Source organism: Ahaetulla prasina, chromosome 7 (genome assembly GCF_028640845.1).
Source record: "Ahaetulla prasina isolate Xishuangbanna chromosome 7, ASM2864084v1, whole genome shotgun sequence".
In the NCBI taxonomy this organism is placed as follows: Eukaryota; Metazoa; Chordata; class Lepidosauria; order Squamata; family Colubridae; genus Ahaetulla; species Ahaetulla prasina.
In genome coordinates, this window is record NC_080545.1 from 67,554,411 (window position 1) to 67,568,168 (window position 13,758).

The window sequence follows — 13,758 nt, forward strand, 5'->3', positions numbered from 1 at the left end:
CCAGCCATTATTTTCAGTCTACTTTACTCTACAGAAAAAAAATAAAAAGGAAGAAGTACTGTATATGCCAGCCAGCTTCAGCTCCTGGAAGAAAGGTGGGACACATATCTAACAAATATGATTAAAACTTTTATTTGATTTTTGGTGCCAAAATGATTGCCTGTCACCTTAAAGATTACAATTCTGTAACAGTTTTTGAAAGGTTTCTGGGGACTCTTTTTAAAATTTTTAGGGGCTGCATATGGCCTTGAGGCCACAAATTGTGCACAGTCATTTGAACTAATGTAGTAATTTAAATTTGAGAGAATGAAAATTTCAGAACACTCCTGTTACAATTTTCAATGTAACAATTTTATTGATAAGATATCAGTAATTATCACCTTCACTTGTTTTTTTTTAAATAACCACAAACATATAGGATGTCATAAACAGAGGTGCCAAGAGGTCAGGGTTTCTTCTATTAGTTGGTAGGAGGAGATACACTGAAGAGGATAAAATGAGTGGAGCTAAGAATTCACTGAATATTTGGGGGATCCTATATGGAGCAAGCCACTCTTTCATTGCCAGATATGTGTATATGTATGTATATAGAGTTCTATATTATACATCTTTATATATAATATATATATATTATACACAGCAGTAATGCAATAGATTAAGGATATACTCCTGAGTCAATGATTTTGGGACAAAGAGATTGTCAGAACTGTATGTATTGCATGATGTAAAATGAACTGGCCTATGATTTCTTACTCTCTTCCAGCTTAATTTCATAAGATCACCAAAAGTTGCATCTGAAATCATGCTTGGGAATGTACAGAGATCTAGCAGCATCTAATACCAAGAACCATTGTCCACTATTATTGAAAATAACTAGGGAAAAATACGAAGATTAGAGAAATATTAGTTTGATTTCAGTATTCAATAATAAATAATTGGACTGGATATCCATTCTTCCTTAGTTGTACATCAAAATGATAATGGTCTTCAGGTGAGATATGTATGCAAGTACTTCCCTATTTGCTGGGCGCAAAAAAATTAAAGCCAACCTTAGGCTACACACAGCTCTATAGCAATATAAGACAACTCACCTCAGTAAACAACCTATACTGTTGCCTAGCGATCTTCTTCATCTGGATGAACGGATATTTACTTTGGGGGTTTTAAACCTCACCAGATAGACCAGATTAGGAACTCAATTCCACAGGAAGGCTAAAATTACTTTTATTGTGGTTGGCTATAATAACAGAATCTTGCAAGTCTGATTGTACTGCACCTCCTCCTTACACTCCAATGAATTAGGGAGGTGTCTATCTTAGTCAAATACTATTTACTGTAGATTTAAGATACGCTTCACCCCTCATTGCTTTGGTAATGGAGCTTGCACATCTCTGTCAAGGTCATCTTTCTTTCTCTCTGCAGTGGCTCAGAAGTTGTGTAGATATAAACAAATATATCATTAAACAAGGAAATCCCTATATGCTGATCAATCTAATTGTCAACATTTATGTGGCTTATATTCCCTCTGAACAATTAAAATCTGAGGAAGATAACAACTGAAACTTCAGAAATATAATGCAATGTTTCAGGCCAATATTGTATTTCCAAACTGTTTCACATTAGTTCAAGCAGCCAAATTATACTAGAATTGCCCTACAAGGAATACATTAGCGTAAAGGGCATATGTATGGTTCTAAAGAGGCAGAGCCATCTGCCAGGAAGCTAACTTAAGTGACAACTCATTGAGCATGACCTCTATGCATAAGTGTTATCCATTCCTGACGCTTTATGTGGAAACTGAGCTAAACACTGAGGTAATTCAGTTGCTTTATAATTCAGCATGAAATGACTGCAATCTTGTGTCAGAAATTAATGCAAAGATTCCAGTGGTGTATCAAAGAGCAATCATCACAATGCTGAGTTCAGTGAGATAACAGTGAACTCTTCCTGCTGGGAGGAAGCATATGCTTTATGCCCCAATTGTGTGGATTGTTCTTGTTACTGGGCCTTTGTCAGGGAGGATGACTATTTATTTTATGGTTATTGGTTGCCCAGAGTTGCATTTTTGCAAATTGGGCAGCCATATAAATATATAAATAAATATAGCTTCTGAGTAGCCAAAATGTCTCCCTTGATGGTGGACTTTTTCTACAGAAAACCCTTGTATTGTTCAAATAAAAGGCTTGCATTATGTAGTAGCCAGTGTTACTGTCTGCGTATGTTCAATTAAATGGAATTAAATGGAAGTAAGCCAGACTGACATCTGATCCTCTTTGAATGAAACAGAAAATGTTTCAAAAAAGAACACAAAAAGAATCATTATTGAACTTTTTTGTAAGAAAGATGATTTAAGACAGAAATTGGCCATGGCCAGATCTAAGAGCAGGAGTGAAGTGTAAAATTTGTTACTACCAGTTCTGTGGGCGTGGCTTGGTGGTGGTGGTGGGTAATGTGACTGAGTGGGCATGGCCACCTTTTTTATTTTTTTATTTTTAAAGGCATTTCTTCTACAACCTCTTCAGCTGAGAAGTTGTTCTCAGAAGAGGTTGTAGAAAAAATGCTTTTAAAAGCCTCTGATGATCAGGCAACTCAGCTGGGATCGCCAGAGGAGCCTTTTAAAAACATTTTTTCTACAACCTTTTTGGCCGAAGGTTCTGACGATCCCAGCTGAGTTGCCTGATCACCAGAACCTTTTAAAAGCATTTTTTTACAGCCTCTTCGGCCAAAGAGGTTGTAGAAAGAATGCTTTTAAAAGGTTCAGACGATCCCCGCTGAGCCGCGCAATCATCAGAGGCTTTTTTTTTACTTTTAAAAGCATTTTTTCGGCCCAAGAAAAAATGCTTTTAAAAGTAAAAAAAGCCACAAACTTCTGATGATCGCGCCACTCAGCTGGGCATGGGGGGCTGCAGGGATTTTTGCTACCAGTTCTCCAAACCACCCACTACCATCACTACCGGATCAGGTGATCCGGTCCGAACTGGCAGCATTTCACCCCTGTCTAAGAGTATAATGTTTATTATAAAGTGAAAGATTCAATACCATTAACTGCAATCCTGGTTTGCAGGATGACAGAAATGAGCTAACATTTTCATCATTGTCAGACTTTGCCCCTTTTCTAGACTTTGTAATAGATACTGAATGGCTGAGGTAAGCTCCTTTTTGGATTTAAAATTATATCCATATGGGAAAGAAAAAGTGGCATGAATTAATGTCCATTACTACAAGAATTTAGAGTTCAGTTTCTAAATAGAGAGTTTAACGTAGCTAGGCCTATCCTACAAGCCAAAACCCAGCTGTCGTTTTTGCTAGGTGAACTTGACATGAATGCATGCAAGTGACATTCACAAAGCTTCGCAATTCTACACCACTAGATTTTCTAGCCACCCGTCCAATTCTATAATCAAGCACCCCTGGCCTCATTTAGTAAGAACCCCCTGCTCCCCTTTCCCATATGCCTAAATATAAGGCTACTCCAATAACAGAGGCTTTAAAAGAAAATCCCACCCCACCACTCAATCCTATACAATATTGCTTTCACCTGGAACTATAAGAGGACCAAGTTCTTTGTGCTTCAGTGCTACAGATCAGGGGTCTCCAACCTTGGCAACTTTAAGACTTGTGGACTTCAACTCCCAGAGTTGCTTCGCTGGCTGAGGAATCTGGGAGTTGAACTTCACAAATCTTAAAGTTGCCAAGGTTTGGAGACTCCTGCTACAGATGATCGCATCCTCTTAATGCTGCCTAGTAGCCTCACCCTCCTCACAGTGTATTTCTAGAGAAAAATAGACAATAGAAAACATACTGAAGTCACTCTACATACAAAAACCATCATACAAACCACACATGAGGGGAAAACCAAACACCCCAGTGTGCGTTTCTTTTCATTTAATTTCTCTCTGCTTTCAAAGCCTGAACTAATTATATGGAGATTTTTTCCTCTTTGTGCAAGAACTGTCTGTTTATACCAGCTTGATTTAATAAAAGCAGAGAAGGTCAAAAGCTGCAATATCCACTGGGGAAAGAGGTCAATATCCGCAAGAAGGCAGGTGTAATGTTGGGATCCTTTTGTATGCACACTTACTTGCCATATAAAAAAAAATTGCAATACTGCGTCTGCCATCTTGCAGATTTTGACATGTCCCATTGTGGATGCCCATAGTCAAATGGCATTTCAAATGATGCATGACTTTATTTTATACAGTGGCCCTGATGATGAACTGCTGTGATATTGGGAAGATTATGTGTAGGTATATCAGAATAAGGGCAATGTGGGAGCATAATTTGAACTACAGTTCCTATCATGCACAGCCATCATGACAAAGATCCATCTTTGGCTTTCTGACATACAATTAAGAAAATATGATTTTGGAAATTAGCTGAGTATTGAGATTGAATACTGCACCTTCACTTTTGGCTTATTGTTTTGTATTGCTTAGCAACAGGCTTATTCCACTAAATGTTGTGATCTTTGTATACCTAAGGCAAACCTCTTAAATGAAAATAATTCTATGGTTTCCTTTAGAGGAGAAATGGCCAGTAAAAGCTTGCTGAATGAAGAGATGGTTAAGGAAAGATGGGCAGATATTTGTACTAGCAACTTGCAAATCAATAACTTTTGGAGTTACTTTGGGTAACATACCACTAAGAGTAGATGAGCTTTTTTACAAATGTTGTTGGTATACAACTTAATGGTATTTTCTTAGCTCTGACCACTGTACACGAGCTTAAAAGATAGAAGAATTCTGTTTTGTTACACTCTATACAAAATGTTAATGTTTTTTTGTAAGACATTATCATTTAATACAATGAATGTGGTTTCCAGACAACATTTGGTCCTAGCACTTTTCTTTAGAAATTCATGAATAAATATTTTTAAACTTCTAGACACAATTCACTGGAGCAAGTCCCATTGAACAAGATGGAGTTTACTTCTGAATAATCCTTTGTCTGATTAGACTTGTATCAGTTGTTCCTTATTTATCCTATTAATTGCTTGAATCATGAATATATGAATAGTATACATATATTATGTATCCATCACACTTATTCCCTTTTGGGTTAATCGACATAATGAACAGTGCAGTAAAGAAGCAAGAAATAGTATACTGAAGAAAGTTAAGGCATGAGATAAGAAAAAGAAACTTCTCTCCTTAGGAGAATTTGAGTTTCATTCCACATAACTTTCTTGGTCTTCCTCTACCTCTCAACACACTCTTTCTTCATGTATTTAGTCTGCAAATCAATCTTCATTCGTTCTTTTTATAGGGCCAAACCATTTCAATATACTTCTTTTGTACAATACTGGTGACTCACTTTTATATTCAGTCCACATTCATTTTCTATCTATTCCTGACCATGCTTTACCTCATACATTTCTTAAGTAATTCATTTCCACTGCATTGAAGTTATGTTTATCCTGACATCCCCAACACTGAGTTCAATATAACATCCTGGGCAGAAGTATCGTCTTATTCAGAGCTATTTTTGCTTATTTTTATGTCCATTCCTCATTAGAGTTCCTCTACTCACTATAATTTTATCAGCATTGGCATTTCTCCAATTGGAAATCAGCTTTATTTAAAAAGAAACAACTGGAAAAGAGGATTGTCCACTGATACAGGTAATTTTGTTCAGTGGTACTTGAGCTACATCTCAATATGGTTGTGTTGTCACAGGATTTTCCAATATTGGCACTCATTATTTTTCCAATTGAATTGTGATTTGCATAATAGAAACCTGATGACAATTTATTAACTATGAGTCTGAATTTGAAGGAGATTTCATGGTCATAATTTGCACACTTGTCTTCATAAACCATTTTTGGAGAAAAAAATAATTGAATGAAATTATCGGTCATTTAGTTAATTTAAATTTTGTGGATTGTGATTGGGCCTCTTCTCATATGCTGTTTTGTCAATTAAACAAAGCCACTTCATCAGATTTGGTTTAACCTACAGTAGAATGAACAGACGTGATTCTGTTGTAAACAGCTGCCTCATATTCAGAAACAAATTTAACCACTCTGTGTCTCATTTTTCAGCCTGTATTTAACATTTTGCTTTTTGAACTTGATCAGAGAATCATGTAATACTTCTCAATTCTCCAAAAAACCAACTGCAAGTGATCAAACAGTGGAACAGTTTGTGAAGGAAACCACGTATTATCAACCTGAAGCACATAAAATGAAAAGAATAATAGAGTGCACAAAACAAAACATTTTAGTATTTCATGAAAATCCGGGATATTTTAAAGCTCCCTATTATCAAATCCAATCTGGCTTATTGTAGACTCCACATCCAACACTTTATGATTCCATTCTCACCTACCTGAGATCCTTTTCTGTTTACCATCTCTATATTTTTCTTTCCTGCTATGTATAGCAATCACCTTTGCTTGCCCACTTTCACTACTTGTTTATAGGATGCTCTACTCATCTGTCTAGTTCTTATTCTCATTTCTCAGCACTTACATTTACGCACTGGCATCTTAACTAGTATTCATCCACATCGCAGTGCTTATGCTTTCCACAACATCTTGAGATTCTTTCCCTCTGAAAGACAGCTTGAGCTTCCCATACAAAGTATCTATCACTGCAGTACGAACAATAAAATGTTTTGCAATGAGCAATCTAGTTATGATGGAGAATTTTGGAGGAGGAGGAGGCATTTTCTGTAAAGAAGAAATAAAAAAAGAGAACCTAGAAGGCCAGAACGGGCCAAAAGTCACCTGTTGCTCTGGTCTGCTTTGCACGCTGACTTCTCAGTGGCAGAAGAGAGTGGGTAGAGGGAAGGGAAATAGGAGGTCTCCAACAGCTTTCAGTAGTCTTGCGTTTGGTACCCCTGTGTCCCAGCATCAAAAGCATCTGCGGAAGGGGGCTGCTGATAGGTCGCCATGCTATCTGTGATATCCTCATTTGTGTAGGGTGCATAAGGCATGCCGGCCTCCTGGCTTGGATCTGTGTAGTCCTGGGAGAAGAGTGCTGAATCCGCTCCAAGTTGATATCGCTGGAATGCCAGAAAAGACTGGCCCACCTTTAAGGGAGGATATGGTGGCATGGGGAGATTTTGGAAAATGGGATGGGGGAAAAAAACAAAACAAAAGAGAGAAACATACCAGGAAGAAACAAATAGAAGCTGTGTTAATAATGGTTAGTGCATAAGACATAAATTAGGGAAAGAGACATGTTGCAATTACTTAATTAAATGCAAATACATTCTAAAGACCAGATGATCTGGTACAGCTCACCAAGACAAGCGAGTTCAAGAAAGAAACTGCAGAGTAAGCAAGGGAAGAATAAACTTTTAGGAGAGCCTATGGATTATTTACTTGGATAAAAGACTGGCGAAAATAAAGCTACAGTAGAAAATATGGTTCTGGACTGCTTTTTTTTAGCATATCCAAACCCAACAAGGCCAGGTCAAGTATGTGGAAGGCATTAGTCAGACCTCTTTCATATTCAATATTTCATATTCATATACTTAAGACAGGTAACGGAAGGATCACACAAGCCTGTGCAGCCAAGCTTTTCAATGCTGACTGAGTTATGGAGGTAGAGTATGAAACAATATTAGCTTTCCAGGGATATTTCATATCCATGTAACTCCACCTCTATTAATTCTGGAGATCTATGGAAGCTGACAGATAGAAATAAAGGTGAACCATATGTTCATGATTAATCAAAGTAGTGGTTATAAGAGGTCCAGCTCCATCATAAATCTCTTATTTGTGAAATAGTCTTTAGTAACAATGTTGAAGAAAGTGGGGGAAGCTGTCACAGTTTCTAAACTGCTTTCTGATACCATCAACATGTAGGTTATAAAACAGAAGAGCAAGTTGTGGCAATATGAGGGTGAGCAGGAATAGAAAACACATTTTGTCATTAGTGTTAAAATTGTTAACCAAGTCAACCAAAAAGGCACAATAGTGTTATCTAGAACTCAGGGTAGAAAAAGAAGCAGAAGAAAAGAAATTGAATAGGACATTTTCTACTTTCAACTATTTGAGGCTTCAAAAGAAGACAACCTCAAATATTTCCTTAAGTATCTCAATGTTTCTAGAATTTTCCTTCTTCCCCAAAACATTTTGTTTTATTTGCTGGACCTGTTTTCTTCCTTCCTTACACTTTAAGCATCAGAAATATTTGCTCTAAAATTTTCTCTCTGATATGTCAATTTTATGCACCCAAGTTTAGGGGAGAACTGGTGAAGAATTAGGAAACAGTGTGTTGTATTCTTCCTGAAAAGTAATTTCTCCAAGTCTGCGAAAGGCCAGAAAAGTCAGGAAGCTCTGTAGGAAAAGAATAGGATGGACAAAGGGCATTAGACACGATGTGAATTCAAGGCTTTATTGAAATTAAAGATAACATGGGGAAAACAGCTGGATGTCTAACTTCCATTTAGCAGAACAGAAATCTAAAGTGGCGGTATTTATAATAAAGGACTTCATTTGGCAGCAAATTTCTCCTGCAGATAGATTTTTTTTTTCTGTTTGGACCAGAAAAGGACTCAATCCATCCCAAGAGTAAAAGCTGTCAGTGATGGGATCCTTGGTGCCCTGCAAGCTTGGTGGTACTCTTCTATCAGTGCTGCCAATGATAAAAGCAATAAGCAGCACTGGGTGGGGTAACCTCAGACCTCCAGGACAGCATCACCAGATAAAAACCACTGAAATTTGCCAACAAAGTGGCCAGATCTACATGGCAGAATTTCAGAATGCTTGGGAAGATTAGCGAGGGGGAAGGGAGCAGTTTGCTTCTCCCAGTCTTTCCATTCCCACCCTAATCCCCACAAAAATGTTTTGATGGAAATTATATGACAGAATCAGCGTGCAACCTCCAACATCCCTCCAAAAAGCTGGAAAGAAAAGCCATGGCCCCTCATTTAAGAGCGGCAGTCTAACATTTAAACAGCATCTGGAAGAAAACAAATACCAAAACCCAGGGGGAAAGGGAAAGGATTTCATAAAATGCCAAAAAACTCCTGAAGCTTTGTTTCTAACTAAAATAAAAATCGACTACATCAACAAATATAGGAATTTCTTTTAGATAAAATCATATTCTGTACTATTCTGGGTTGTCTCTCAGCCTTTCATTTCTTGTTTTTCTTTTGGAATTCTCTTCTGAAGGAACACTTAAAATTTGGTTATATTTAAATGTAAATAAAAATTAGTAGTAGAGAATTCTCTTCTTCTCTATGAAAAGCAATAAACTTGTATGGTAATAGCTTTCTTGCAGCTCTTCCAAATTCTCACCATGTGACAATATATAAAGCAAATATGCCATATGATAATATATCTCTAAAATATAATATAAATCTGTATCAGGCCAGTAATCAGTGTCAATTGTAATCCACTCTGCACTTTTTGTTCCTTCCATTATCAGAGGCAGAATATTCTTTTTTTGTAATCCCCCAGTCAAACTGTGGGTAATTTTAAATTTAAAGACAGTAAATGAATATTTACAGATGGACAAAATATTATCTATTCTCATTCGCATTATAGAAATGGCAAGTCTAGTTTGCTTTAGTTATTATATTTAACTATTCCAACAATGATTTTATTTATCTAAAAATTTCTGCATTGCTTCTCATACTTATAGAGGGGGGAAATGTAGTGCTAAGTCAATGAATTATCTACTGTATCATTAAATTTGGTGATTTTCTTTTTTAAAAGATGCTAGTGTCAATTGAAATAAGCATTCCTTTCTTAAGTAGCCAATGAGAACCTTTAAAATATTTTGAAAATGACAATTAAATCCATGAAAGGAAGTCCAGCTTATGTGAAGAGCATCAGGTTAGAGAAAACTGTCTTGGAACCATTTTGCATTAAAAAGCTTAATTTGAAAAACAAGTTGGATTAGATGGCCTCCTCAAAGGCCTCCTCTAGTTCATTGAGATACAGAGCTGTAAAAGTCAGATTAAGATGGGGTTTTTTTGCTTCAACTTCATCTCCAGTAGGAAAATAATGGACAGAAAACAGGTACAGTATGTAAATAACAATGTCTTTAACCAATTAACTCTTTTTTTCCTCTAGAGTCAAGCTACAGATAATTCAGATCATACAAGCAGATTTTCTAAGGCGAAAGACTACCATAGAGGAGCTCTCCCTTATACAAATGGAAACTGGAGCAATAACATGCTTATAAATAACATTCCTCATTACTAGACAAGGCCCAAGCCTGCATAACTTACCCAAGTGAAGATGGAGAAAAAAGAGAAGGCAATGGCTGCTCGGGCTGCATCTGATCCTTCATTCAGTGGACTATCCTCTTCTTTCGAAACACGCCATTGGTCAGCCAAGAAACAAAAACCGACAAACCAGAGAAACGCCCAAAAGCCTATAAGAGATCACCATCAAAACAAGAGGGAAGGATGAAAGAATATACACCCAAGAATTTTAATTTTCACATGTGTTCTGAAATTTTTTCCTATAACATCTCAAAGTGATTTGCAGATTGGGATAAATTCCAGTTCTTTTCAGCATGGAAATGCAAATTAAATTCAAACATATTATTCCCAAGCCTTACATTTCCCAAATTTGAGGGACTGAAAGAATTGTAAGAGAATTAGTGGTAAGAAGGCCTTTTCCCTCTCTGCAATCTATCTCTGATGGTTATTTTAGCATCTTTCATTTGGCCAGGATCTGCACTCAGATGCAATTCTAGCTGTGAAAATATTAGAGCAAGTCCTCTTGTTGTTTTCCATACAGGTAGTCCTTGATTTATTACCATTCATTTAGCAGCCATATGAAGTTACAGTGGCAGTGGAAAAAGTGATTTATGATCAATCCTTGAGCTTACAACCATTGCAACATTCCTATAATCACAGGATCAGAATTTGGGTTCTTAGCAATTAGCATATATTTATGACAATTTCAGCATCCCAGAGTCATGCGGTTGCCAATTGCATCCTTCCTGGCTGGCTTCCAATAAGCAAAGTCAATAAGGAAGTCAGATTCACTTAATGATGGTGTGATTCGCTTAACAACCATGGCAAAAAAGATTGTAACATTGGGTGTGACTCGCTTAACAACCATCTTGGTTAGCAAAGAAAATTGTGGTCACAATTGTCAAGTTCACTCAAACACACACCAATTTCCTATCCTGATACTCTTTCTCCTCTTTCATGCTTTGCAAGCCAGCAGCAACAGCGTCTTTTTCTTTTCAACTGGTAAGGAACGTAGCTTTTATTGCAGAGGACTTTTAGGAAAAGGAGGAAGAAGGGAGAGGATAGATATTCATTTACCCAGCAAATCAAGTTTGTTGGGTTAACACTCATTTCTGCCCTAAGCAAGGAACACGCTATGGAATGGCAAGGCTTAGTCATCAAGAGTAAGTTAATTTCCATTGTACAAATGGTATCTCCTGGCCTCACAACAGTGGAATCACTTGTTCCCTTATTCTTGAATTGTAGCAGTTCTTCAGAACTAAACCATACAATGGAACACAGGCTCAGCTGAGAAGGAGGACAGATGTAGAAAGAGTCCAGGGGTGACATCCAGCAGGTCCTAACAGATTCTGGAGAACCGGTATTGGAAATTTTGAGTAGTTCGGAGAACCGGCAAATACCACCTCTGGCTGACCCCCGAGTGGGGTGGGAATGGAGATTTTGCAGTATCCTTCCCCTGGAGTGGGATGGAAATGGAGATTTTGCAGTATCTTCTCCCTATCACGCCCACCAAGCCACACCTACCACGCCACACCACGGCCACCAAGCTTCGCCCACAGAACCAGTAGTAAAAAAATTTGGATTTTACCACTGAAAGAGTCCTATCTTGAAGGAAGTGCTGGATTGTTGAAAGTCTCAGTAGTCTAAATAATCAAATGGAATCTCTGTAAATGGTTCTGTATGGCAGGCAGAGTTATTATTCCTGCAGTTTTAGATGAGGTGAGGGTGGGAGAGAACAATGTGGTTTTGGCCTCATTCTGAGTCAAAGCAGAACTAAGCGTTAAACTGACTCTGACTGCCTTGAAACAATTTTTTAATTACTCAGTTTTGCTTTTAAGTAATCATAGCTAAGAGAACTGGAGTAATAACTCCAAAATGTATTTCCTTTCCTCCATTATTTATGTAGCATTTTCATGCTAGTAAGCTAGCTAGCTCTGCTATAGAATTTGCTAACACAGAAGAAACAAAGCAAAGCAAAACAAAACAAACATGAGCAGGCATGAAGCAAATATCTCTCGGGCTCTTTTTTTCTATCCTGACATCATTAACAGATGCATCTAAATATTATACCTTAATGGATTTATAATCAAATTGTATCATCTTACAGAGCCATTTGGTGTAGTGGTTAAAACATCAGTCTAAAAAATAGGAGATTGTGAGTTCTAATCTTGCTTTAGGCACAAAGCTACCTCGGTGACCTTGAACTAGTCACTTTCTCTTAGCCCTAGAAAGGAGGCAATGATAAATCGCTTCTGAAAAACTCTGTCAATAAAACTGCAGGGACTTGTCAATCTCCAAGAAGAATGAATGAATGAATGAAAACTGCAGGGACTTGTGCAGGCAATTTCCATGATTGAATGGAAGTGGGGGGGAAAAGCCACCTCTAACACCTCTCAACAGAAACCAATCTGCACATCAATGGAAAAGAATGGATGCCTGATGCTCTAGTACAGCAATATGCTTTATTTTCTCTGAAAGCACAAGTGCATTTTTTTCCAAATGTGCAAGGGTGCCAGTTTCAAAAGATTCTCAGTCAAACCAGCCTCCACATTATCTGAAGAGTTGCGCTGGAGAAAGCCGTACAATGTTAGGTTAATCTGTATTAGGTCATGCTTGAAAATTTTCAGAGAAGGCTTCCTTGAAGGAAGAATTAGTATGGAATCACTTCTCAACTATAAAAATAACATTTAAACCCCACAATTGTGAAAAATAATTCGCTGAATAACCCTGTCCACTGGACAACTGTTGCCTTGTCAGATTTATTTATTGGATTCTAGCAGGGATGAAATGTTCAGACCGGATCCAGTTCAGACCGGATCGCCCCATCCAGTAGTGATGGCGGTGGGTGGTTCGGAGAACCGGTAGCAAAAATCCCTCTCCCCCATGCCCAGCTGAACTGCGCGACCATCAGAGGGTTGTTTTTTTTAAACTTTTAAAAGCATTTTTTCTTCAGCCAAAAAAATGCTTTTAAAAGAAAAAAAGCCTCTGATGATCATGCGGCTCAGCTGGGATTGTTAGAGCCTTTTAAAAGCATTTTTTCTACAACCTCTTCAGCGGAGTTGCCTGATCGTCAGAGGCTTTTTTTTCTTTTAAAGGCAAAAAAATGCTTTTAAAAGAAAAGAAAAGCCTCTGACGATCAGGCAACTCAGCTGGGATCATCAGAGCCTTTTAAAAGCATTTTTAGACCCTCTTCAGCCGTAGAAAACAGCAGTAGAAAACTGCTTTTAAAAGTAAAAAGAAAAAAAAGTTAGACACGCCCATCCAGTCATGTCACACACCCCACCAAGCCACGCCCTCAGAACCAGTAGTAACAAATTTTACATTTCACCACTGGATTCTAGGCTCTCTGATTCCAAAAAAATCTAGGTAACTTTAAGATTTAAAAATGAATGAAAGGTTAATGTTTCATTAAGTTGCCCACACAAAACCACATAAATAACATTCTGAAAAAACTGTTGGGACTCCACAAACATCCTAACTTCAGGCCTGGGAAAAGGGCCAGGTCTTAAGAGGCTGCCAGGCGGCTTGAAGCGTTGGGGCTTATGTGTCTCTGGAGGAATGTTCTTCCACACCCCTTTGGTCCCATGAGATAACA

General features: G+C 37.7%; 1 protein-coding gene and 1 long non-coding RNA gene across 4 annotated transcripts in view; one reads left to right on the forward strand and one right to left on the reverse strand.

Moving 5' to 3' along the window:
• The window catches only part of LOC131202237 (uncharacterized), an 80,656-nt gene extending 70,475 nt beyond the window's left edge, over positions 1-10,181 (forward strand). The window contains exon 3 of the long non-coding RNA XR_009156104.1: positions 10,030-10,181. This is a non-coding gene — a long non-coding RNA (uncharacterized LOC131202237). The remainder of the gene's footprint in view (positions 1-10,029) is intronic.
• SYNGR1 (synaptogyrin 1) overlaps positions 1-13,758 on the reverse strand; it is a 33,975-nt gene that overhangs the window by 4,228 nt on the left and 15,989 nt on the right. The window contains exons 3-4 of one of the 3 annotated variants that reach the window (XR_009156097.1): positions 10,188-10,333; positions 6,727-7,031 (exon numbers count right to left, since the gene is read on the reverse strand). Coding sequence is in view for 2 of the 3 variants with exons in the window: in XM_058191012.1 (XP_058046995.1) it covers positions 6,816-7,031; positions 10,188-10,333 (362 nt within the window). In the remaining variant the exon portion in view is untranslated. Of the gene's footprint in view, positions 1-329; positions 8,287-10,187; positions 10,334-13,758 lie in introns of those variants that run through there. The other 2 variants (XM_058191012.1, XM_058191013.1) reach the window with 2 other exon arrangements.